Source organism: Salvelinus fontinalis, unplaced genomic scaffold (genome assembly GCF_029448725.1).
Source record: "Salvelinus fontinalis isolate EN_2023a unplaced genomic scaffold, ASM2944872v1 scaffold_0204, whole genome shotgun sequence".
Taxonomy (NCBI): Eukaryota; Metazoa; Chordata; class Actinopteri; order Salmoniformes; family Salmonidae; genus Salvelinus; species Salvelinus fontinalis.
The window spans coordinates 12019-34846 of NW_026600413.1; the positions used below are offsets into that span (position 1 = coordinate 12019).

At 44.8% G+C, this 22828-nt stretch overlaps 1 protein-coding gene across 2 annotated transcripts in view; it reads left to right on the forward strand.

The window, feature by feature from the left end:
- Nucleotides 1–722: 722 nt before the first annotated feature.
- Nucleotides 723–22828, forward strand: part of LOC129844698 (B-cell lymphoma 3 protein homolog) — a 28673-nt gene continuing 6567 nt past the window's right edge. For both annotated transcript variants that reach the window (XM_055912742.1, XM_055912743.1), the window contains exons 1-3: nucleotides 723–1814; nucleotides 2307–2469; nucleotides 18621–18729. In XM_055912742.1, the coding sequence (XP_055768717.1) occupies nucleotides 1169–1814; nucleotides 2307–2469; nucleotides 18621–18729 (918 nt within the window). In that variant the 5' untranslated portion in view covers nucleotides 723–1168. The remainder of the gene's footprint in view (nucleotides 1815–2306; nucleotides 2470–18620; nucleotides 18730–22828) is intronic.

Genomic DNA, 22828 nt, shown 5'->3' on the forward strand with positions numbered 1-22828 from the left:
AGTTACTGCTACAGGATGAGTTGATCCCCAATAGGCCTATCAACTGTGGGGAGATCCCGCTGAATTGGTACACCCTGGGAAACTAGTGGAATGACACTGACAACACCATATGATTGACCGATTAGATCACAGGTGTCAAACTCATTCCACAGAGGGCCAAGTGGCTGCGGGTTTTCACTCCCTCTATTGTACTCGATTGATGAATCAAGGACACTATTTAGTAAGGAACTTCCAACACCTGGTTGTCTATTGCTTAATTGAAAGGAAAAACCTGCAGACACTAAACCCTCCATGAAATGAGTTTGAAACCCCTGGATTAGATCACATGCAAACCCTTTTTTCTCACAACTTCCTGGTGCCAAATGCACTCTATGCAGAATTCTTGCATTGCGTGCCATTTTGCCATCTCTAGCAGAGTTTGTGCTAGTCCTAAATTAAAATCCCCAAAAACAATTTGGCATCGTTGACATATTAGGTCAATCCATAGCCTAAACCGGGGTAAAACAGGAATTCTAACATTATGTGAATTAAATCAATCATCTGTCTTAATTAACATTGAACACTTAAGTTATATAGGTTACAATAAACCTTTAATATCTTAAAGGTGTTGGTTTAAAAAAAAAAGTAGACAGTCAGAACGCACTGTTTGAGTTTGCAAACAGGAAGGTAAAGAGTTAATTCTTATACGAAAGGGAAAGCCCCAGTTTCGCGGATTTGGTTATGTGAATGAGATAGAGACAGTTTACGGACTATTTGATTCGTTGCAATAAAAGAAGGAACATAATAGCCTTCTGATTTTCTTCACTTGCCTACCTGCAGTTATATTGCAGGTGTGTTACCGTCAGTTAGTTTATTCGAAAGTCTTATTTATCATATTCAAAACATTTACGAGTCAGTTGTGTGATTTTAATTTATTTAAATTACCAGTGTCCACAAATTCTCTAAAGGAACACTTATGGATTTGGAGAATAGCCTCGAGCCATTCTTCTATTGGCATGGCAAATTACATTATTAAACTCCAAATGCAAAACGACATTTGGATACTTTCGTGGAGAAGGAGACTGTGCCTAGGCTATAGAAAACATAAATTGAATTCGCATTTGAATCACTGCTATGTTTTGAGACGACAAACACCTCAGGCTGATTCCAGGATATTTGATCCGTGTTCATGCGGAGGACCATGACCATGAACGGTCACCAGACTCAAACCACAGTGCCATTGGATTTGCGCACCACAAAGAGGGAGTGTGGGAACGGTGCCGACTGGACTCCCACCAGCAAAGGTCTCTCCGTTCGGGTGAGAGTGCCGTATCCCACTGCCCCACTCACGGAGGATGACTGTCCAAACGGAAATCCCAGCCCTACTGTGGAGCCGCTGGCGCATCGTTGTGGATCATCGTTGATAAAACCTCCTGTGAACACGGGAAACCCGGCAGTTCTGGAGAAAAAACACTCCCCAGCTGTAACTTCTCACACGCCATTCCCTCCGAACCCTGGTGAGCGCAGCACAACAGACACACGAACACAGGACATATCTTCCTCGAGGCTTCCTTTTAGGAAACGTCAATTTCCAACCGAATGGGAGACGCCGGAACAGTCACGTACCCCACCCGAGAGAGAGGAGCGCTTATCCCCCTACAAAGACTTGTGCTACAGACCGAGTCCTCCAAATATTTTTTTACAGAGCTACGACAATGAGAATATTGGTTCCCTGGCATCCGTCTCACACAGACAATTGTCCGTCGCCAGCGGTTTTGACAATGGACACCAAAGCGTCGGTCCGGTTCGTTCAATGCAAGCACCCCGTCCTTACTGTAAGTTAGTCGCCCTTGCAAAAGACACGTAAAAAAAATATTAAAATGAAAGTGTACAGCCCATGACATTATTATTCAAAGTTTATCACATCGCATTTTCTTATATTTTTCCCTAATCGAGCAAAACAAAATGCGTAATCATATCTGACAGTCATGTTATAAGTGTATTAATTTGACTATAATCAAAGGTATTGGTTTGAAAGAGAATATACTTCTGAATCAGTTAGTGGTCATTTGCCTTTGAATCAAACAGTTTTTTTTCTATGGTATGTTCCTTCATAGAACGTGTGTGTGTCATTGTGCAGTGATGGTTAGTCTTGCTTTGGAACACCAGTCATTGAGAAGCACTTTTGCCAGACCTTCCAGCGATAAATTATTGAACTGATTAAAAACTTGCAAAACATGTCAATGGGTCATCTGTAATTTCCTTATTTCACAGTATTGTACCAAATATCTCTCTCGATCTGCCCCCTCCCTCCCTCGGTCACCCAGATCCCTATCCAGGGTACCCATTCTACTCCTGGCCCAGCAGGTCACCGCTGGTTGTGAACGTGCCTGTCTCTCACCTCCCGTCCTCTCTTTACCCGACGGGACACACCGAACACCTGCTGGCAGATGTTGCCCAGGCGACGTGCCAAGATGACGACGGCGACACGTATGTTTGTTTTTGAAAACCCTACATGCATTGAACTTCAGTTAGTCTCATGAAGCAGATAGGGCCTAGTACTGTTGCCCTCTGAGGGTTCCTTGCTAACTCTGACTACCTGCTAGGCGCTATGGACTGGGTCGAGTTCAGTAGGTCATTTTTGTTTTCCATTTCAAAACATTTGATCCTGATCAGTTAGGTATGTGTTGGAGGGAGAGGAGATGTCACACAGTCTGTTTGTTTTGGTCTATGATTCACCTGGCTGTGAGGGGTGTTGGTGGTGAGATAGGAGTGTGCTGTGTGTACCCTTACCACACCACACCCCACCACATTCTTTACCTTCATTTCACTTCCTGTCTCCGTAATGATTATTGGAGTCAATTCTCTGCTCTGCTGCTCAGTGAAAGTGTCAATGGGTGAGGGGGATTCTGGAATTGAACTTGACCTCTGTGATCTGTACTGTGTGTGTGTGTCGTGTTCTGTGTCTGTTTGCATTGTTGGTGTGAGTCTTCATATGAGAGACAGGCTTATCTCTGGGAGGCTGGGATGACTATTAGAGTAAGGTGACCAGATAACAACACACCAAAAAACATGAAGAAAGAAGATAAAGATATCTCATGGAATAATATATATCTTTTTTTAACCCCTTTTTCGCCCCAATTTGGTGGTATCCAATTGGTAGTTACAGTCCTGTCCTATCGCTGCAACTCCCGTACGGACTCGGGAGAGGCGACGGTCGAGAGCGGTGCGTCCTCCGAAACACAACCCAACCAAGCCGCACTGCTTCTTGACACAACGCCCACTTAACCCGGAAGCCAGCCGCACCAATGTGTCGGAGGAAACACCATACACCTGGTGACCGTGTCAGCGTGCATTGCGCCCGGCCCGCCACAGGAGTCGCTAGTACGCGATGGGACAAGAACATCCCTGCCGGCCAAACTCTCCCCTAACCTGGACAGCGCTGGGCCAATTGTGCGCCGCCCCATGGGTCTCCCGGTCGTGGCCGGCTGCTCACAGCCTGAACTCGAACCAGGTTCTCTAGTGGCATAGCTAGCACTGCGATGCAGCGTCTTAGACCACTGCGTCACTCGGGAGGCCGCCCATGGAATTATTTTTAACTATACATTTCCGCTACAGTCCTTTCACATACGTTAATTATTTATAACACAAATGGATTAACCCCTCAGATGTTTCTTAATTTTAGCCTACCGTGGTCATTTTTGAATCACCCCAGTTTGGTAGCCTATGCTGTTGGAAAGGTTTCCTGGCTATGGCCATGGTTGTTCATGCGGTTGTTACAATGTATCACTGACCAAATGTTCTCATAGAAGGGAGCAAACAAGTTTGATACAAGTGGTGAGACAAATTTTACATTGAAATCCGATTGCATACAGCTTTTGATTACTGAAATATCAGCCTCAATTTAACTTCAGAGTTGCTTTTCTTTCTGGGGGATAATCAGGGACATTGCTAGTACTAGCCTGGGACATGCCACCAAAATTGGGGACGTCTGGTCACCTTATGTTAGAGGTTAAAGTGTGGATGTGGTACATTCAATCACATGTTAATACCAACCTCACGCACCAATGCCCACTATGACCTGCTACACCTGAGCACTCACCTGTTCACTGACAGAAATGCGAGGACGATACAAAAATAGTCATGTGACTGAAATCATAAGTCCTTCCAAGCATGACATTGCAAAGTCATGTTCCTGTAGTTTAAGTGCCGTGTGTCACTGTCATTTGCATCCCATTACAAAAAACACATGATCGAGAAAGTGCAGACCTGGCTGTGGGTTTCGAGCCATGGCAGTTCCGCTTGGGATGATTTCATGTGATGTAGAGCCCAGGGACCAGCACTGAAATCAATCAGGAAGAAAACACCTAGCAATCTGACCACAGGATGTTTAAGATTTATCAGTATTAAAGTGCATTTACATTTCAGTGCTCGCTTTTTTGTGGCTTTTTAAAAAATGTACTTAGAATTTTTTTTTTTAACTACCTAGGCGGTTGCACTGGGGCTTTTGGGTGTTGTTCTTATGAAGTCAAACTACTTGATGAAGTGGTAGACTGTAAAGAAGTACATTTCCCTGGCTGGTACCAACTTGTATTGTGGTCTGTCTGATAAAGTTAGATTTCAGCAGAAAGACAGCGCCGCTTCTCAGCCCCCCACCATCCCCAGGTGTGTCTGTGTGTGTGCGTGCGTACATACGTCAATGGGATGTTAATCCTCAGTTCTCATCACCTCTGAGCCCCTCAGTTTCGGGAAAACCTCTGAGCGTGCACCTCTCAATGTGTGACTGCGGTTTTCTCAGGTCTTTCTGTATCTCTGTTTTCATTTCTGTGTTTTTAAATGAATGAGCTCAAAACCCAAACATCCGCTCCTCACTTCCTCATTTACCGCTTTCTCTCTCTCTCCCTCCCTCATCGATCTCTCTCGCTTTTTCTTCTGATCATTTCCCTGCTTATCTCTCACTAACATTCTCTCACCCCTGTTCATCTCTCACCCCTCTGTGACACACTCCCCTGTTCATTGTCCTTCTAGCTGCTTGAATGAAAGACAGGTGTGTAGTCAGTGCAGTAACATGGGGACAGTACACAATGTATTTGATGAGTATAGTCATGCTTATATAATACAGGTGGGGAGGAAGTTTGTTCAGCAGTTCCTTGTAAAGCACATGTATTGTACCCAACAACTTTGGCTCACCGCTGTGCTTGGCCAGGGATATGCATCCAACCTATGCAGACATGTAGGTAGGGGCGGGGTCAATAAACTGGAGGAAATAGCTATAGTGCTGCCATGGCAAAAATCAAATCTAACTTTATTTATATAGCACATTTCTTAGAGGATACATTTGCATTTCAAAGTGCTTAACAAATTAAATAGTATAACAATAAAATAAGTGGCCCGCCCTCAAATCCTCCGGCACACTGTTCCAAAGGCCAGGACCATGGAGGCTGCTTTAAAGATCAATAAAGCAATTCTTTTTTTAATCGTTTCCAAAACTGACAGGCAACCATAAAGGCTATGTCAGGCTGCAGACTTAGGAGCTTGGTTCCTGCAATGTCAGAGTTGTGGGTTCAATTCCCACAGGGGTCCAGTTTGCAAAAAGTAAGAAATGTATGCATTCTGGATAAGAGGATCTGCTAAATGACAAAGAGCTTTTAAAAATGATTTATTGTAAATTGGACTGTGGTGTGTTTCTGGTTCCCCTTTGTTTAATACACCTGTCTTAGAGTCATCGCTCTCTCAGCTGGTCTGCTGGCCACAGCAACCCGCATTCCCTCGCCTCCCCCCAAACAGGATACCACATGTACGCCACTGCCAGTCTCTGTCGCTCAGTGTGTGTGTGTGTGTGTTTGAGTGCGGCCCAGAGCTCCTGCGTCAGTGTGCTTTGGGTTATCTGGGGCTGTGGTCTGCCCCACTTCCAGGAACAGGAGAGCGCACAGTTTCATCTTGAGAGAAAGAGAGAGAAAGAGAAAGAGAGGAACCTTGTTCAAGTGTGTGATAATCTCACCATTGCACTGAATGGAGACACTTGTTACTAGGTTAGTTAGGTGTTGATAGCTTTTTGAGGAATGTTGGCAGAGGCACCTCGCAAATACTCATCTGGGGACTCTTTTTAATCAGAACTGATGCCATTCTCATTGTGCTGCAATAATGCATGTTTGTCGTCTACTCACATACTCCACAAATACATGTTCACTATGTGACAAAGACTCTGCTGCAGATTCATTAATTCTGCTTCCTCACTGCATGGGAGAACCTAGTCAGTTGTTTTTGATGGATGACCTATTATCACTGTAATCACTTGAGTGCCAATGTTGATCTGGTGGGAGTTTTAGGCAAATTAAGATGGTAGTGAAGTGCCGCTACTGTGGGCTGCGTACAGACATATAGTGCCTTACGACAGTATTCACCCCCCCCCGCTTGGCATTTTTCCTATTTTATTACAACCTGGAATTAAAATAGATTTTTTGGGGGGATGTCACGATCGTCTATGGGTGAGAGAGTGGACCAAGGCGCAGCGGGAAATGAAGACATCTTCTTTTATTAAAGATGACGAAACACGAAACAAACACTTTTACAAAACAACAAACGACCGTGAAGCTACAAACGTAAGTGCATACACAAGCTACAAACGTTCAACATAGACAATTACCCACAAACAGCTAAAGCCTATGGCTGCCTTAAATATGGCTCCCAATCAGAGAAAACAATAACCAGCTGTCTGATTGAGAACCAATTCAGGCAACCATAGACTTTCCTAGACACCTACACCTACACTGAACACTAACCCATCTACTCTACTTAACCCCCTAAACCATACAACCACCCTAGACAATACAAAAAACACATACCTTCCCCATGTCACACCCTGACCTAACTAAAATAATAAATGAAACAAAGAATACTAAGGCCAGGGCGTGACAGTACTCCCCCCCCAAAGATGCGGACTCCGGCCGCAGAACCTGAAACAGAAGGGGAGGGTCCGGGGTGGCCCCCCATCATGGCGGCGGCTCGGGCGCGGGACGAGGCCCCCACTCCACCATTGTCAATACCCGCTTTGGTGGCGCCTCTGGAGCGGCGGCCCTTGTAGAAAGTACCGGACTGAAGACCATCCCAGAGGGCGCCACCGGACGGATGGGTAGCTCCGGACTGAGAGGTAGCTCCGGACTAAGGGGTAGCTCCGGACTGAGGGGTAGCTCCGGGCTGAGGGGTAGCTCCGGGCTGAGGGGGGGTAGCTCCGGACTGAGGGGGGGGGGGAGGGGGTAGCTCCGGACTGAGGGGGGGGTAGCTCCGGACTGAGGGACGGCAGCTCCGGACTGAGGGACGGCAGCTCCTGGCTGGCTGACGGATCTGGCTGCTCCTGGCTGGCTGACGGATCTGGCTGCTCCTGGCTGGCTGACGGATCTGGCTGCTCCTGGCTGGCTGACGGATCTGGCTGCTCCTGGCTGGCTGACGGATCTGGCTGCTCCTGGCTGGCTGACGGATCTGGCTGCTCCTGGCTGGCTGACGGATCTGGCTGCTCTAGGCTGGCTGACGGATCTGGCTGCTCATGGCTGGCTGACGGATCTGGCTGCTCATGGCTGGCTGACGGATCTGGCTGCTCATGGCTGGCTGACGGATCTGGCTGCTCATGGCTGGCTGACGGATCTGGCTGCTCATGGCTGGATGACGGCTCTGGCTGGTCATGGCTGGATGACGGCTCTGGCTGGTCATGGCTGGATGACGGCTCTGGCTGGTCATGGCTGGATGACGGCTCTGGCTGGTCATGGCTGGATGACAGCTCTGGCTGATCCTGTCTGGCGGAAGGCTCTGGCTGGTCATGGCTGGATGACGGCTCTGGCTGATCCTGTCTGGCGGAAGGCTCTGGCTGATCCTGTCTGGCGGAAGGCTCTGGCTGATCCTGTCTGGCGGAAGGCTCTGGCTGATCCTGTCTGGCGGAAGGCTCTGGCTGATCCTGTCTGGCGGAAGGCTCTGGCTGATCCTGTCTGGCGGAAGGCTTTGGCTGCTCCTGTCTGGCGGAAGGCTTTGGCGGCTCCTGTCTGGCGGAAGGCTCTGGCGGCTCCTGTCTGGCGGAAGGCTCTGGCGGCTCCTGTCTGGCGGACGGCTCTGAAGGCTCATGGCAGACGGGCGGCTTTGCAGGCTCAGTACAGACGGGCGGCTTTGAAGACTCAGTACAGACGGGCAGTTCATACGGCGCTTGGCAGACGGGCAGTTCAGGCGCCGTTGGGCAGACGGGCAGTTCAGGCGCCGTTGGGCAGACGGGCAGTTCAGGCGCCGTTGGGCAGACGGGCAGTTCAGGCGCCGTTGGGCAGACGGGCAGTTCAGGCGCCGTTGGGCAGACGGGCAGTTCAGGCGCCGTTGGGCAGACGGGCAGTTCAGGCGCCGTTGGGCAGACGGGCAGTTCAGGCGCCGTTGGGCAGACGGGCAGTTCAGGCGCCGCTTGGCCGACGGGCAGTTCAGGCGCCGTTGGGCAGACGGCAGACTCTGGCCGGCTGAGACGCACTGTAGGCCTGGTGCGTGGTGCCGGAACTGGAGGTACCGGGCTAAAGACACGCACCTTCAGGCTAGTGCGGGGAGAAGGAACAGGGCATGCTGGACCCTGGGGGCGCACATTAGGCCTAGTGCGTGGTGCCGGAACTGGTGGTACCGGACTGGGGACACGCATCTCAGGGCTAGTGCGGGGAGCAGCAACAGGGCACACTGAGTTCTCGAGGCGCACTATAGGACTGGTGCGTGGTACCGGGACTGGTGGTACCGGGCTGAGGGCACGCACCTCAGGGTGAGTGCGGGGAGAAGGATCAGTGCGTACAGGGCTCTGGAGACGCACAGGAGGCTTGGTGCGTGGTGCCGGTACTGGCGGTAATGGACTGGAGACACGCACCATAGGGCTAGTGCGTGGAGGAGGAACAGTGCGTACAGGGCTCTGAAGACGCATATTAGACCTAGTGCGTGGTACTGGAACTGGTGGTACCGGGCTGGGGACACGCATCTCAGGATGAGTGCAAGAAGCAGGAACAGGACACACCGGGTTGTAAAAATGTACTGGAGACCTGGTGTGTATAGCCGGCATCAAATCTTCCGGAACTTTAACACAAGTTTCAGGCTGAGTACGAGGAACTGACACAGGTGGCATCGGACAGCTAACACGCTCCTCAGGGAGAATGCCATGCATACTCTGCCAAATCAACAGCTCTCTCTCTTCACTCTCCTCCAATTTCGTCAACAACTCCTCGAATGTCTCATAATCTCCCCTTCGTTCACTCTCCTCCAATCTGTCCAATAAATCCTCGACAATCTCAGACTCACCCCTCAACTTCGCCGACTGCTCCAAATGTCCCCCCCCCAAGAATTTTTTGGGGATGTCTCTTGGGCTTCCTACCGTTTTGCCGTGCTGCCTCCATTCGCCGGTATCCCTCCTCGCACTGCGCCAGAGAATCCCAGGCGGGCTCCGGCACTCTCTTAGGGTCGATCGCCCATCTGTCGATCTCTTCCCACGTAGTGTAACCCAGATCCTTCTCCTGTTTCTGTGCTGCCTCCTCATACCGCCGCCTTTCGGCTTTAGCTGCCTCCAGCTCTTCACGAGGGCGGCGATATTCTCCAGGTTGAGCCCATGGCCCTTTACCGTCTAGTATTTCCTCCCATGTCCAGAAATCCTGTGTAGGTGGGTCCTGTTGTTTTCTCCCGTTACACCGCTGCTTGATCCTTTGTTGGTGGGTAATTCTGTCACGATCGTCTATGGATGAGAGAGTGGACCAAGGCGCAGCGGGAAATGAAGACATCTTCTTTTATTTAAGATGACGAAACACGAAACAAACACTTTTACAAAACAACAAACGACCGTTGTGCTACAAACGTAAGTGCATACACAAGCTACAAACGTTCAACATAGACAATTACCCACAAACAGCTAAAGCCTATGGCTCCCAATCAGAGACAACAATAACCAGCTGTCTCTGATTGAGAACCAATTCAGGCAACCATAGACTTTCCTAGACACCTACACCTACACTGAACACTAACCCATCTACTCTACTTAACCCCCTAAACCATACAACCACCATAGACAATACAAAAAACACATACCTTCCCCATGTCACACCCTGACCTAACTAAAATAATAAATGAAACAAAGAATACTAAGGCCAGGGCGTGACAGGGGGGTTGTATCATTTGATTTACACAACATGCCTACCACTTTGAAGTTGCAAAATATTTTTTATTGTGAAACAAACAAGACAAAAAAAAACAGAACTTGAGCGTGCATAACTATTCACCTCCCCCAAAATCAATACTTTGTAGAGACTCCTTATGCAGCAATTACAGCTGCAAGTCTCTTGGGGTATGCCTCTATAAGCTTGGCACATCTAGCCACTGGGATTTTTGCCCATTCTTCAAGGCAAAACTGCTCCAGCTCCTTCAAGTAGGATGGGTTCCGCTGGTATATAGCAATCTTTAAGTCATACCACAGATTCTCAATTGGATTGAGATCTGGGCTTTGACTAGGCCATTCCAAGACATTTAAATGTTTCCCCTTAAACCACAAGTGTTGCTTTAGCAGTATGCTTAGGGTCATTGTTCTGCTGGAAGGTGAACCTCTTTCCCAGTCTCAAATCTCTGGAAGACAAACAGGTTTCCCTCAAGAATTTCCCAGTATTTAGAGCCATCCATCATTCCTTCAATTCTGACCAGTTTCCCAGTCCCTGCCGATGAAAAACATCCCCACAGCATGATGCTGCCACCACCATGCTTCACTGTGGAGATGGTGTTCTCGAGGTGATGAGAAGTGTTGGGTTTGCACCAGACATAGCGTTTTCCTTGATGGCCAAAATGCAACATTTTTGTCTCATCTGACCAGAGTACCTTCTTCCATATGTTTGGAGTCTCCCACATGCCTTTTGGCAAAACGTGTTTGCTTATTTTTTTTAAACCTCTTTGGGCTAGACGTGCCGCTAGCGCCCCACCTTGACAACATCCGGTGAAATTGCAGAGAGCGAAATTCAAAATACAAAAATCATAATATTAAACATTCATGAAAATACGTGTCTTACATCATTTAAAAGCTTAACTTCTTGTTAATCCAGCCGCTTTGTCAGATTTCAAAAGGCTTTACGGCGAAAGCATACCATGCGATTATCTGAGGACAGCGCCCCGTAATACAAAAGCATTAAAAACATTTTCCAAACCAGCAGAGGCGTCACAAGTCAGAAATAGAGAAAATAAATCACTTACCTTTGAAGCTCTTCCTTTGTTTGCAATCCCAAGGGTCCCAGCTACATAACAAATGGTCATTCTGTTCAATAAAGTCCTTTATATCCCAAAAAAGTCAGTTTAGTTGGTGTGCTTGATTCAGTAATCCACCTGTTCCCCTCTTTAAAATGCATACAAAGGAATCCCAAAAGTTACCAATAAACTTCGTCCAAACAAGTCCAACAACGTTTCTAATCAATCCTCAGGTACCCTAATATGTAAATAAACGATACAATTTAAGACGGAGAATAGTGTGTTCAATACCGGCGATAAATAACGAAGTGCGCACCCTCATCCACACGCGCCACAAGACTACAGTCAAAATGAGAGCTACCTAGGAAAACTACAAATTCTAGCTCATTTTTCAAAAAACAAGCTGAAACCCTTTCTAAAGTCTGCAGTTCCTATGGATTCCACTAGATGTCAATCTGGGAGGATTTCCTTTGTTTTTCCCATAGACAGCCATTATGGGTGGTCACCTCAAAAAAAAAAAACATCTGGATGTATTCTCCTCAGGTTTTTGCCTGCCATATCAGTTATGTTATACTCACAGACATTATTTTAACAGTTGTAGAAACTTCAGAGTGTTTTCTATCCAATACTACCAATTATATGCATATCCTAGCTTCTGGGCCTGAGTAACAGGCAGTTTACTTTGGGCACCTTAGTCATCCAAACTTCTGAATACTGCCCCCTATCCCTAAAGAAGTTTTAAGCAATGGCTTTTTTCTGGTCAGTATTCCGTAAAGCCCAACTCTGTGGAGTGTACGACTTAAAGTGGTCCAATCTCTGCTGTGGAGCTTAGCAGCTGCTTAAGGGTTATCTTTGGTCTCTTTGTTACCTCTGATTAATGCCCTCCTTGCCTGGTCTGAGTTTTGGTGGGCAGCCCTCTCTTGGCAGGTTTGTTATGGTGCCATATTCTTTCTATTTTTTAATAATGTATTTAATGGTGCTCGTGGGATGTTCAAAGTTTCAGATATTTTTTCTATAACCCAACCTTGAACTGTACTTCTCCACAACTTTGTCCCTGACCTGTTTGGAGAGCTTCTTGGTCTTCATGGTGCTGCTTGCTTGGTGGTGCCCCTTGCTTAGTGGTGTTGCAGACTCTGGGGCCTTTCAGAACAGGCATGTATACTGAGATCATGTGACACTTAAATAAAGTCAACCTGTGTGCAATCTAACTAATTATGTGACTTCTGAAGGTAATTGGTTGCACCAGATCTTATTTAGGAGCTTCATAGCAAAGGGGGTGAATACATATGCACACCACTTTTCAGCTTTTTATTTCATTTTTGAAACAAGAACATTTTTCACTTCACCAATTTGGACTATTTTCTGTATGTCCATTACATGAAATCCAAATAAAAATATATTTAAATTACAGGTTGTAATGCAACAAAATAGGAAAAACGCCAAGGGGGATGAATACTTTTGCAAGGCACTGTAGCTCTTGGCTATTTGCGCAAGGGATAAGTAGTTTCCACGGGATCAGAGCATTATTTTGTTCTCCCTTTCATGCTGAGTGGTTATCGAAAGAGAGCTAAAAATGTTTTTCAAATAGTCTATGTTGAGGATGACCTTGTCATGACCTTGTCATTCTCAATGGATGTAAAAACAGACTTAGTTGACTCGCTGTTTGAGGTGAAGAAAAAATTACTTTCAGAAGTTCCACTGTGGTGGTGAGTTAAGACGATCAGAAATACTATCAGATCCCCAAATGGGCACATTTGTGCCTATATTTCCGCGCAGGCCAGGTAGCCTAGGCCTACTTGTATGTATGGTCAGGTGCTCGTCCTTGCTCAACATTAACAGAAGCGCTACAAATTACAATTAATAAATTGACAACTCCTAAATGGAATGAAATAAACCAAAACTTGTTCCTCAGAAGTGTAGCCTAGGTTGTGCGATCCTCAAACAACGTGTACACTCCGACAATGAGAATGGTAAAAGACTGTTGTAGTAGTAATAAATTGAATGCATTAACATAAATTACCATAAAACATTGTAGACTAGAAATTGGGGAAATTAAATGTACTACTGGTGATTCTGATGAGCAATCCCCGCGGCCTCCACAATGGATTAGTCCACTGAGACAGGAGTGAATCCATCAGGTCACTTTTGCCATAAAAATATATATTATATACTGCTCGACCAACAGCCTATCGACCAAACAATCGACAAGTCGACTAAATGGGGTCAGCCATTTAGACAGATACACTTGTGAATGTGGTGAAGGGCATTTGTACGGTGTGTGTGTGGTGAGGGGTGGTATTTGTACGGTGTGTGTGGTGATGGGTGTTTCTCACTTACCGGTAAGGGGAGCTAAGAAGAAAGAACTGACACACATGGCCAAACCATTTCTGTTTTTCTGATCAGACGGCTGAGTGGCTTCACTGTGCTGTATGGCCGTTAGTCAGGTCAGATTGCGAGAGAGGGGCGTCAACACTGTTGCACGTTTTACTGTTATGAGACTGTCTTGTGGTCATCTTCAGTTGCACCAGTCACCACAGTGCCGGTTAGAACTACACTTGTATGGAGATGGGTTCAATTACAAAGACAAACTGTCATCCCTATTGTGTCTTTCTCTATGTGAAAGATTTGTTTACTCAAGTTGAATAAGAAATGAGGAAAACAAGGTTATATTGGCTATGGTTTGTTGACATGTTTTGGTCTGTGTTACACTAGCTACACGGATGAGATGGCTGGTTGTGATTGGTTAGAACTGCCTTCTGCATTGACATCAGTCAAATACCCACCTCCAAACCTCAGGCTCTGTATAATGTTACCACATATCTCCACACCTGTGCTATGCATTGTACGTGTTGTGTTGTGATTTAGTGAAAGATGCATCCATCCAGCCACTCTGTGTGTGTGAATATGAAGGTCTACGGTGACACAGGTTCATCAGAGATAAATGATGTCTCAATGATCAGTCTGTATTAGTAACATACTGCCCTGTATAACACAATATACTCCTAATGCATAATGTTAGGTTGAATTACTCATAAGTGCAGGTAGGCACGCACCTGTCTTCAAGAGAGGCAGGTCTGAGATCCACCCAAGGCCGTATGCTGATAAGTGTTCTGTTAGGACTTGCCTTAAATCAAGCTCAGAAAGAATGTAATGTTTCGGCTTGGCACCCAAATATTACTTTAGCTGTCAAGTCCGTCTCTCTCTGCCTGGCAGAATAGAGCTAAGCTGTATGACCTCTCCCTATCTCTCACACAAGCCCTCCAACATAAGTTGTGAATTATTATATATATTTTTAGACCTGTGTTCACTTTGATGTTAAGGGAATTGTTGGTTCAAGCTATGGACTAGTACTAAAATTTCTACTGAACAAAAATACAAAACGCAACATGCAACAATTTCAAATATTTTACTAAGTTACACTTCATATAAGCAAATCAGTCAATTGAAATAAATAGATTAGGCCCTAATCTATGAATTTCACATGAGTGGGAATACAGATAAGCATTTGTTGGTCACAGATACCTTAAAGGTAGGAGCTTGGATCAGAAAACCAGTCAGTATCTGGTGTGACTACGATTTGCCTCGTGCAGCGCAACACATCTCCTTCAGAGTTGATCAGGCTGTTGATTGTGGCCTGTGGAATGTTGTCCCACTCCTCTTCAATGTCTGTGCGAAGTTGCTGGATATTGGCAAGAACTGGGACACGCTGTCGTACACCGATCCAGAGCATAAGTTGTGAGTTTTATATATATATATATAAAAATGTTAAACCTGTGTTCACTTTGTTGATGCTAAGGGAATTTTTGGCTCAAGCTATGGACTTGTACTACAATTTCTACTGAACAAAAGGCTCTGGTGATATCAGCGGATAATTGGCACGACAATGGGCCTCAGGATCGTGTCACGTTATCTCTGTGCATTCAAATTGCCATTGATCAAATTAAATTGTTCGTGGGCTGTAGCTTATGCCTGCCCGTACCATAACCCCACCGTCACTCCATTTACAACGTTGACATCAGCAAACCACTCGCCCACACATGTTGTCTGTGGTTGTGAGGTCGGTTGGACGTACTGCCAAATTCTCTAAAACGACGTTGGAGGCGGCTTATGGTAGAGAAATTAACATTCAATTATCTGGCAAAGGCTCTGGTGAACATTCCTGCAGTTAGCATACCAATTGCACGCTCCCTCAACTTCAGACATCCGTGGTACTATGTTGTGACAAAACTACACATTTTAGTGGTCTTTTATTGTCCCCAGCACAAGGCGCACCTGTCAAATCTAATTTTATTTGTCACATGCGCCAAATACAACAGGTGTAGACCTTACCGTGAAATGTTTACTTACAAGCCCATAGCCAACAGTACAGTTCAAGAAATAGAGTTAAGAAAATATTTACTAAATCAAAATAAAGTGAAAATAAAAAGTAACACAGTGGAATTACATAACAATAACGAGGCTATATACAGGGGGCACCGGTGCTGAGTAAATGTGCGGGGGTAGCAGCAGTATAAAAACAAAGGGGGGGGGGGGGGGTTCAATGTAAATAGTCTGGGTGTCCATTTGATTGATTAATTGTTCAGCAGTCTTAAAACTTAGGGGTAGAAGCTGTTAAGGAGACTTTTGGACCTAGACTTGGCGCTCCGGTACCGCTTGCCGTGCGGTAGCAAGAGAACAGTCTACGATTTGAGTGGCTGGAGTCTGAAAATGTTTTGTGCTTTCCTGACACTGCCTGGTATATAGGTTCTGGATGGCAGGAAGCTTGGCCCAAGTGATGGACTAGGCCGTACGTTCTACCCTCTGTACCGACTTACGGTCAGATACTGATCAGTTGCTGTGTAATGATCATGTTGTTTAATCAGCATCTTGACATGCCACACTTGTCATGTGGATGGATTATCTTGGCAAAGGAGAAATTCTCACTAACAGGAATGTAAACAAATGTGTACTTTTTTTGTTGAAATAAGCTTTTGGAACATTTCTGGGATCTTTTATTTCAGCTCATGAAACCAACACTGTTGTGTTAATACTTTTGTTCAGTGTAGTTATGTGGAGAAATGTATGACATATCAACTCACAACTCTCTGAAAGAGAATGACATGTTTTTGTCTCGGGACATTACATTTGTATTGTGTAGGCCTGCAGCATGTACCATTTGTGACCAGTGTTAGAAAGCCAACAAGGTAGATGCTGGAGATTTTAATTTGTTTTGTATAAGAGCTGTCTTTGAGCAATGCATGAAAGATGGTCTCTGTGTGCAGGCCTATGTATTTTCTTTATTTTCCATTTCCTCTTTGCAGTATGAAAATATGTTGTTACTCATCTCCTCAGACTTTAGTTGTATGTGCAGTAGGTAGACATGCCAAACACCAATACGTTCTTTAGTCTGTTGTAACTTTGTTTAAATGGACAATAGATCAGGAAGTAAACAAAAAAAGCGTATTACCATAAATTTGTGCTAACCCCAAATTCTTAGTGAAGGTACTTTTAAATGATTCTCTCTCAAAATGTCCCTACCCAATTTCCTGTCAACCTTTTTTTCTCTTGTTCTGCATTTACGATTGATATTCATTGGAGGAAGCTGAAAGACATGAACACACACAGAAAGCCCCAAATAGAGACCGTAGTTCTAATGGTTTAATGGTGATTATCTTCCCCAATACAGAGAGCCGTGCCATTGTCACACAACAGGAAATTACATCAAACCAAACGGGTGTTTACTGAAATTAGCTTCTGAAATATATATATAATGTCAAAAACAAGGACATTTCTAAGTGACCCCAAACTTTTGAACGTGTGTGTGTGTACACTTATTGTTCAAAAATATATACACACATACACAAAACCATTCAAAAGTTTGGGGTCACTTTAGAAATGTCCTTGTTTTTGAAAGAAACGCCCCCAAAAATTGGTCCATTTAAAATAACATAAAATTGATCAGAAATACAGTGTAGACATTGTTAATGTTGTAAATGACTATTGTAGCTGGAAACTGCCTTTAAAAAAAATGGAATATCTACATAGGCGTACAGACGCCCATTATCAGCAACCATCACTCCTGTGTTCCAATGGCACGATGTGTTAGCTAATCCAAGTTCATCATTTTAAAAGGCTAACTGATCATTAGAAAACCATTTTTCAATTGTTAGCACAGCTGAAAACTGTTGTGCTGATTTAAAGAAGCAATAAAACTGTCCTTCTTTAGATTAGCTGATGCGCCAGATACTCAACATTTGTGGGTTCAATTACAGGCTCAAAATGGCCAGTAACAAAGCACTTTCTTTCCGAAACTCATTAGTCTATTCTTGTTCTAAGTAATGAAGGCTATTCCATGTGAGAAATTGCCAAGAAACTGGCTCTAACCAGAATAGAAAGGAGTGGGAGGCCCCGGTGCACAACTGAGCAAGAGGACAAGTACATTAGTGTCTAGTTTGAGAAAGACGCTTCACAAGTCCTGAAATGGCAGCTTCATTAAATAGTACCCGCACAACACCAACAGTGAAGAGGCAACTGAGGGGATGCTGGCCTTCTAGGCAGAGTTCCTCTGTCCAGTGTCTGTGTTCTTTTGCACATCTTAATATTTTATTTTTAATGGCCAGTCTGAGATATGGCTTTTTCTTTGCAACTCTGCCTAGAAGGCCAGCATCCCAGAGTCGCCTCTTCACTGTTGAGACGGGTATTTTGGGGGTACTATTTAATGAAGCTGCCATTTGACCCCAAACTTTTGAATTGTAGTGTGTGGGTGTACACCCACGCACTACCGTTCGAAAGTGTGTGTGTATATATATATATATATATATATAAAATAAAGAACTCCTGTCATTCTTCCTTGTTCCTATGTTCTTTCACTTTACATACAATATAAATATCACTTTCCTAGTCAACTTGATCGGTTTTCAACAGGCTTTGTAATGAGTCACGCACCACACTGCTCTTCTCTCAGCCTGTCAGTTGTGGAGAATCAGGTCATAGGTCAAGTGAAGTTGGCCAGTGCTCTTCATTCAGTAATGGTGCAGGGGCAGACAGGTGTTGCAGGGGCAGACCGGTGAGATACATTTATGGGTTAGCCTGACTTTGTCAACATATTGTAGGTTTGTGTAAACTTTCTACCGCAATTGTGTAAAGGTTTTACACACAGTCAGCCATCACATGCCAGTTAGTGTGTCAGTCAGGTTGTAGGCCATAGGATTTTTCAGGTCAGTCAATCAGTTCCTAACCTGGCCGTGTTAGTTAGCTGGCTTAAAATGTTAGTCAGGGCATCAGTGGATTTCTGTGTCATGACATATCAGCAGCCACTTTACAATCATGCTGGAGTTGTGTGAAAAAGTGTCAATTTTTTGTGTGCATTTAAATAGAGCTTGTGTGTATAAGAATGTATGTGTACCTGTTATTTGTGTGTAGTTTTGACTCCGGTGTATGTGTTACAGGGCTATTCACATAGCAGTGGTGCAGGGGCAGGACGCTCAGATCCAAAGAATGATCCTTCTCCTGGGACTGGTTCACACAGACCTGGACATTTACAACAACCTGAGACAGGTGCGATACATGCACACAGCTGTTTTTTCAGAAATGTCAGGACTTTTGAGTGTAAAAATCCTATTTTCCCTAAACCCAAAACCCTTAAGCTTAAAATAGCATTTGAAAAAAACTCAAGACCTGAAAAAGTAGTTTTTCTACCTTGTTAGGACATTGGGGTCCTGATAATGTAGGAAAACAAGTACACATACACTTGCCACTCACTGCAGATTTCAGATCACAACAAGGAAAGTTGAGGAAGTCCTTGATTTCCTCTTCGCCCAGCCTCTTTACCGTACAGACACCTCTCGGCTGCCGGTTATCAGAAGAAATGTAGTTTCTGGTTACCTGTGCTTACCGCAGGCCAGTCACACGCACAAAACTATTGCTTGGAAGGATGAGCTATGATCGGTATCCTTTGTTCAGGGCTGGGTGTTCTGAAGTGATATTTTGTGCTCTGTTCTCTTTTCATCAATGCCCCATGGCCTTTTCCCATTACTTTCAAATGAGTCCTCTTCCCCCCCTCCAGCGTGCCATCACGTCCTGTCAATGCCACATCCCCTCTGCAGCTTTGTTAGTCTGCCTAATCACCCCAGAGAAATCACCCTGAACCCTTCACACACACACACAGAACTGGGGTTTCAGACAACACATTGCTCACTTACCAGAAATAACGTCGGTAGTTTGTTGTGTGTTCTCACCATTGAGGTGAGACCGAGGCATTTCCAGTGATATCCTGTCTGTAGTGTATAGTCTAGCAGACAGGCTGCATACGTTCGTACCATGTGAGGAGCCAGGGGGAGATTTCAGTCCAGGCTGAGAGACATGATGCTCGCCACAATGTTGTGACTACCAGATAGGCTTGTGCTAGATAACAAAATGACCCTAATGACAAGCCTGAGAACAATTGATTTTATTGTTTATTAGATTTGTCAGTGATAAAGTAAATGACTATATAGGATAGTCTGTAACCCCAAATAAACATCTTAAAAACACACTGCACAATACTTTAACATTCTTTTGTCAGCAATTTTTACAAATTCTATAGCAATTCTGTGTTGTGCAGTCTAAACAATACTTCAGTGGTCACTTTAATTAAATGGTTCGACAGAGTTAATATCAGTACTGAGTTGCATGTGCACATTGTGCGACTACCAGATCAGCTGCAGCACTGGTGCTATGAAACAGCTGTTTGATACTCCCACACTGTCACTACTACTAACCAAACACTGACATCTACTAGCTGGTGCACTTCCCAATTCTCTCTGGCCAATGTTACTCCCATGTTAAGTTATGCAGATTCCCTGGAAACTGTTCAGATATTGCAAATGAATGACCATGTCCTTAACACTACCGTTGCCACTTTGTACATTATGCTTTGTGTGTGTATGCTTGTGGCATGCAGTGTATTGTGTGAGGATTCTACAGTGCATGTGTATGTGCACTTAGTATCCTCATTCTGAGAAGTCACATGATCCCCCCCCCTGCTCTGCACTGTTTCAACATACGTTGTTGCTGAGGTTTAGAGGGTAGAATCAGGGACTTTCCCTTTCTGCGCTAGTCTGTCTCTCTCCCTCTGATCTTATCTCAGTACATTGTGAGTTGACCCCTCCTATTGCATAAATTATGCAAAATAACTATCAGAATGAGCTCTTCCATGGTATGTTAAGGGCCTTTGTTAGTCTTTCCTGGGAAGTTGCACAACTATAACATTAACAGGTCATACCAGGAAGTACACCCTATGGACACCTTTAGTTTCTCATTGTTTTTACCTCCCCCTCCTGTTCTTTGTATCCTTGTCTGGCACACACCCACCCATTCAAGGCTTTTCCTCATACCTAGAACTCTCCCCTCCACTCCTCTGTTCTTCTGGTTTATCCGCTCATTTCGTTGGAATGTAACTCTGGACACACAGCCAGCAGGGGAGAGGGAAGGGATTTCCCCTCTTATCCCGTCTATCCCCTTGCCTCCCCTCTCTACCACTTCCAGCTATTCCTCTACCTGGCTTTATTGCCCTATGCTCCCCCTTCTCTCCGTCTTCACACTCTGCCCCTCTTATCTGTGCTGTTTTTGTTTGTCCTTCTGGAATGGTTTACAGGAAGCTAGTACTAAACTCAATGAACTTGAGTGTTTTTGGACCATGATAAAGCTTTGATTTGGCCTTTGATTAAGTATTGTGACATGTTGATGGTTACGTCCTTTACGGCTTCATGTTCAGGGACATTCTAGGAAGTACAAGATGACTGAGTCAGACTGTTGGTAGTTCATGGGAGGTCAAACACTCGGGTGTGTGTGAGATCAGTCATGAGTAACTGAGGATTCAGGGAAATAGGAGGGTTTTCTCCGGAAGTGAAGGTCACTGGCATTGAGACATTGGAGGCATTTCACCAGTGTTTTCTCCCGCCACTGCTTTGGTATTTTACTGCTGTTCTTTACTGGAACATAGCTACACACACCCACCCACCCACACACTAAGTACGTGCTTTTCCTGAATCAAAAGTGAAACTAAATGAACATCATCCTGACCACAGATTAATCGTACTGAACAATGATAGATTCCAGATCAAGTGACTTCCCTAAACCCTTTCTGAATGTCTCTGGACATTGGACCACTGACGAAGTTAACATTTATCAAATCGGGTTTTACGAATCAATGAATCATTGGCCATAGTCTCTGGAAGATCCTGGATTGCACAAGTGCTTTCAGTAAACCCGTGTTGGAATCTGCAATCCCCTGCATAGTGGCATGTCTCTGGAATCACCTGGGCCAGGTCCCAGGCTTTCCTACACAACATGGGCTGTTCCGGTCACCTGAGACCAAAACAGGTTTTTACCTCATCAAATCCCCTGCATAGTGGCATGTCTCTGGAATCACCTGGGCCAGGTCCCAGGCTTTCCTACACAACATGGGCTGTTCCGGTCACCTGAGACCAAAACAGGTTTTTACCTCATCATTGATCACATCCGACCTGGCTTGAAAAAGCATGAGTTCTTTCAAATACTTAAGGTGCACCTCATTTTGAAACAAGAAAAACAAACATATGGGGCTATATCCTGACCTTGGTGGAAGCCATCTCCTAGCTGTTTTGCATTTTGGACTTTGATAGTGTGTTTACCATCCTGTATGGCGTTTATCTTTGTCTGCCGATGTCTAATGCTGATAAAGCCAGAAAGCCTTCTGTGCCGTGACTGGGTGGCTCCGGTTTGTTTGGGGGCGTATGCCCAACCTTATCTAGCCAATCGTTTATCAGCTCTTGTGAACTTCCCCCTGCAGAACAGGATGGAGATGTGATTCCATTAACAGGAGTAATACACTATTCTTTCTCCTTCTTCCTCTTGGTTAAAAAAAATATGGTTTACCTCATTTATAAACCGTGCGTATGTACAAAATATAACCCCAAACATGCGTTCATGCAAAAGTTGGCATTTATAAAAACTGAGCTTGACATGGAAATGTGCTCACCTTCCCGCAAACTTTAGACCATGGTTTATGCACATTTTCTAGTGGTTGAAGCATTGCAAGCAGATTAGTATTTTGTGCAAATAGGGGTTATGATGGACACACTTATTCATAATTAACAGGTTAATAACAAGATTCAATAATTTGCCTTTAGTGAGAATTTATCTTAGCATTTTAAAATAATTAGAAATAGGCATCTAAATCCTGGGTTATTATTTTTAATTTCCATGATCATTGCATAAAAAAAATCCCTCACCTTTTCTGTGATGGTTTAATACTCACGAGGTAGCATAGGCCTACAAGGGGAAAGGGGGATACCTAGTCAGTTGTCCAAGACATCCACGTCTTTGGCGCCCGGGGAACAGCGGGTTAACCATCTTGCTCAGGGGCAGAACGACAGGCTATTTCAAGTATTTTTGCTCTATGCAGTCCGATCCAGATCGCAGTTTATTAATTGTGGAACAGACTGTTGTAGGTTACATCTTAATACTGCAATTTCACATTTCTCAAGTAGACAATATTGCATTTATACACACTACATATTTTCATAACCATTGTAGAATAAATTCTTCGTTTGAGAGAAAGTAAATGCATATCATTTGGCCCTATTCAATTCAAAACGATCTGTTTACAGGTCCCGAGTGGCGCAGCGGTTTAAGG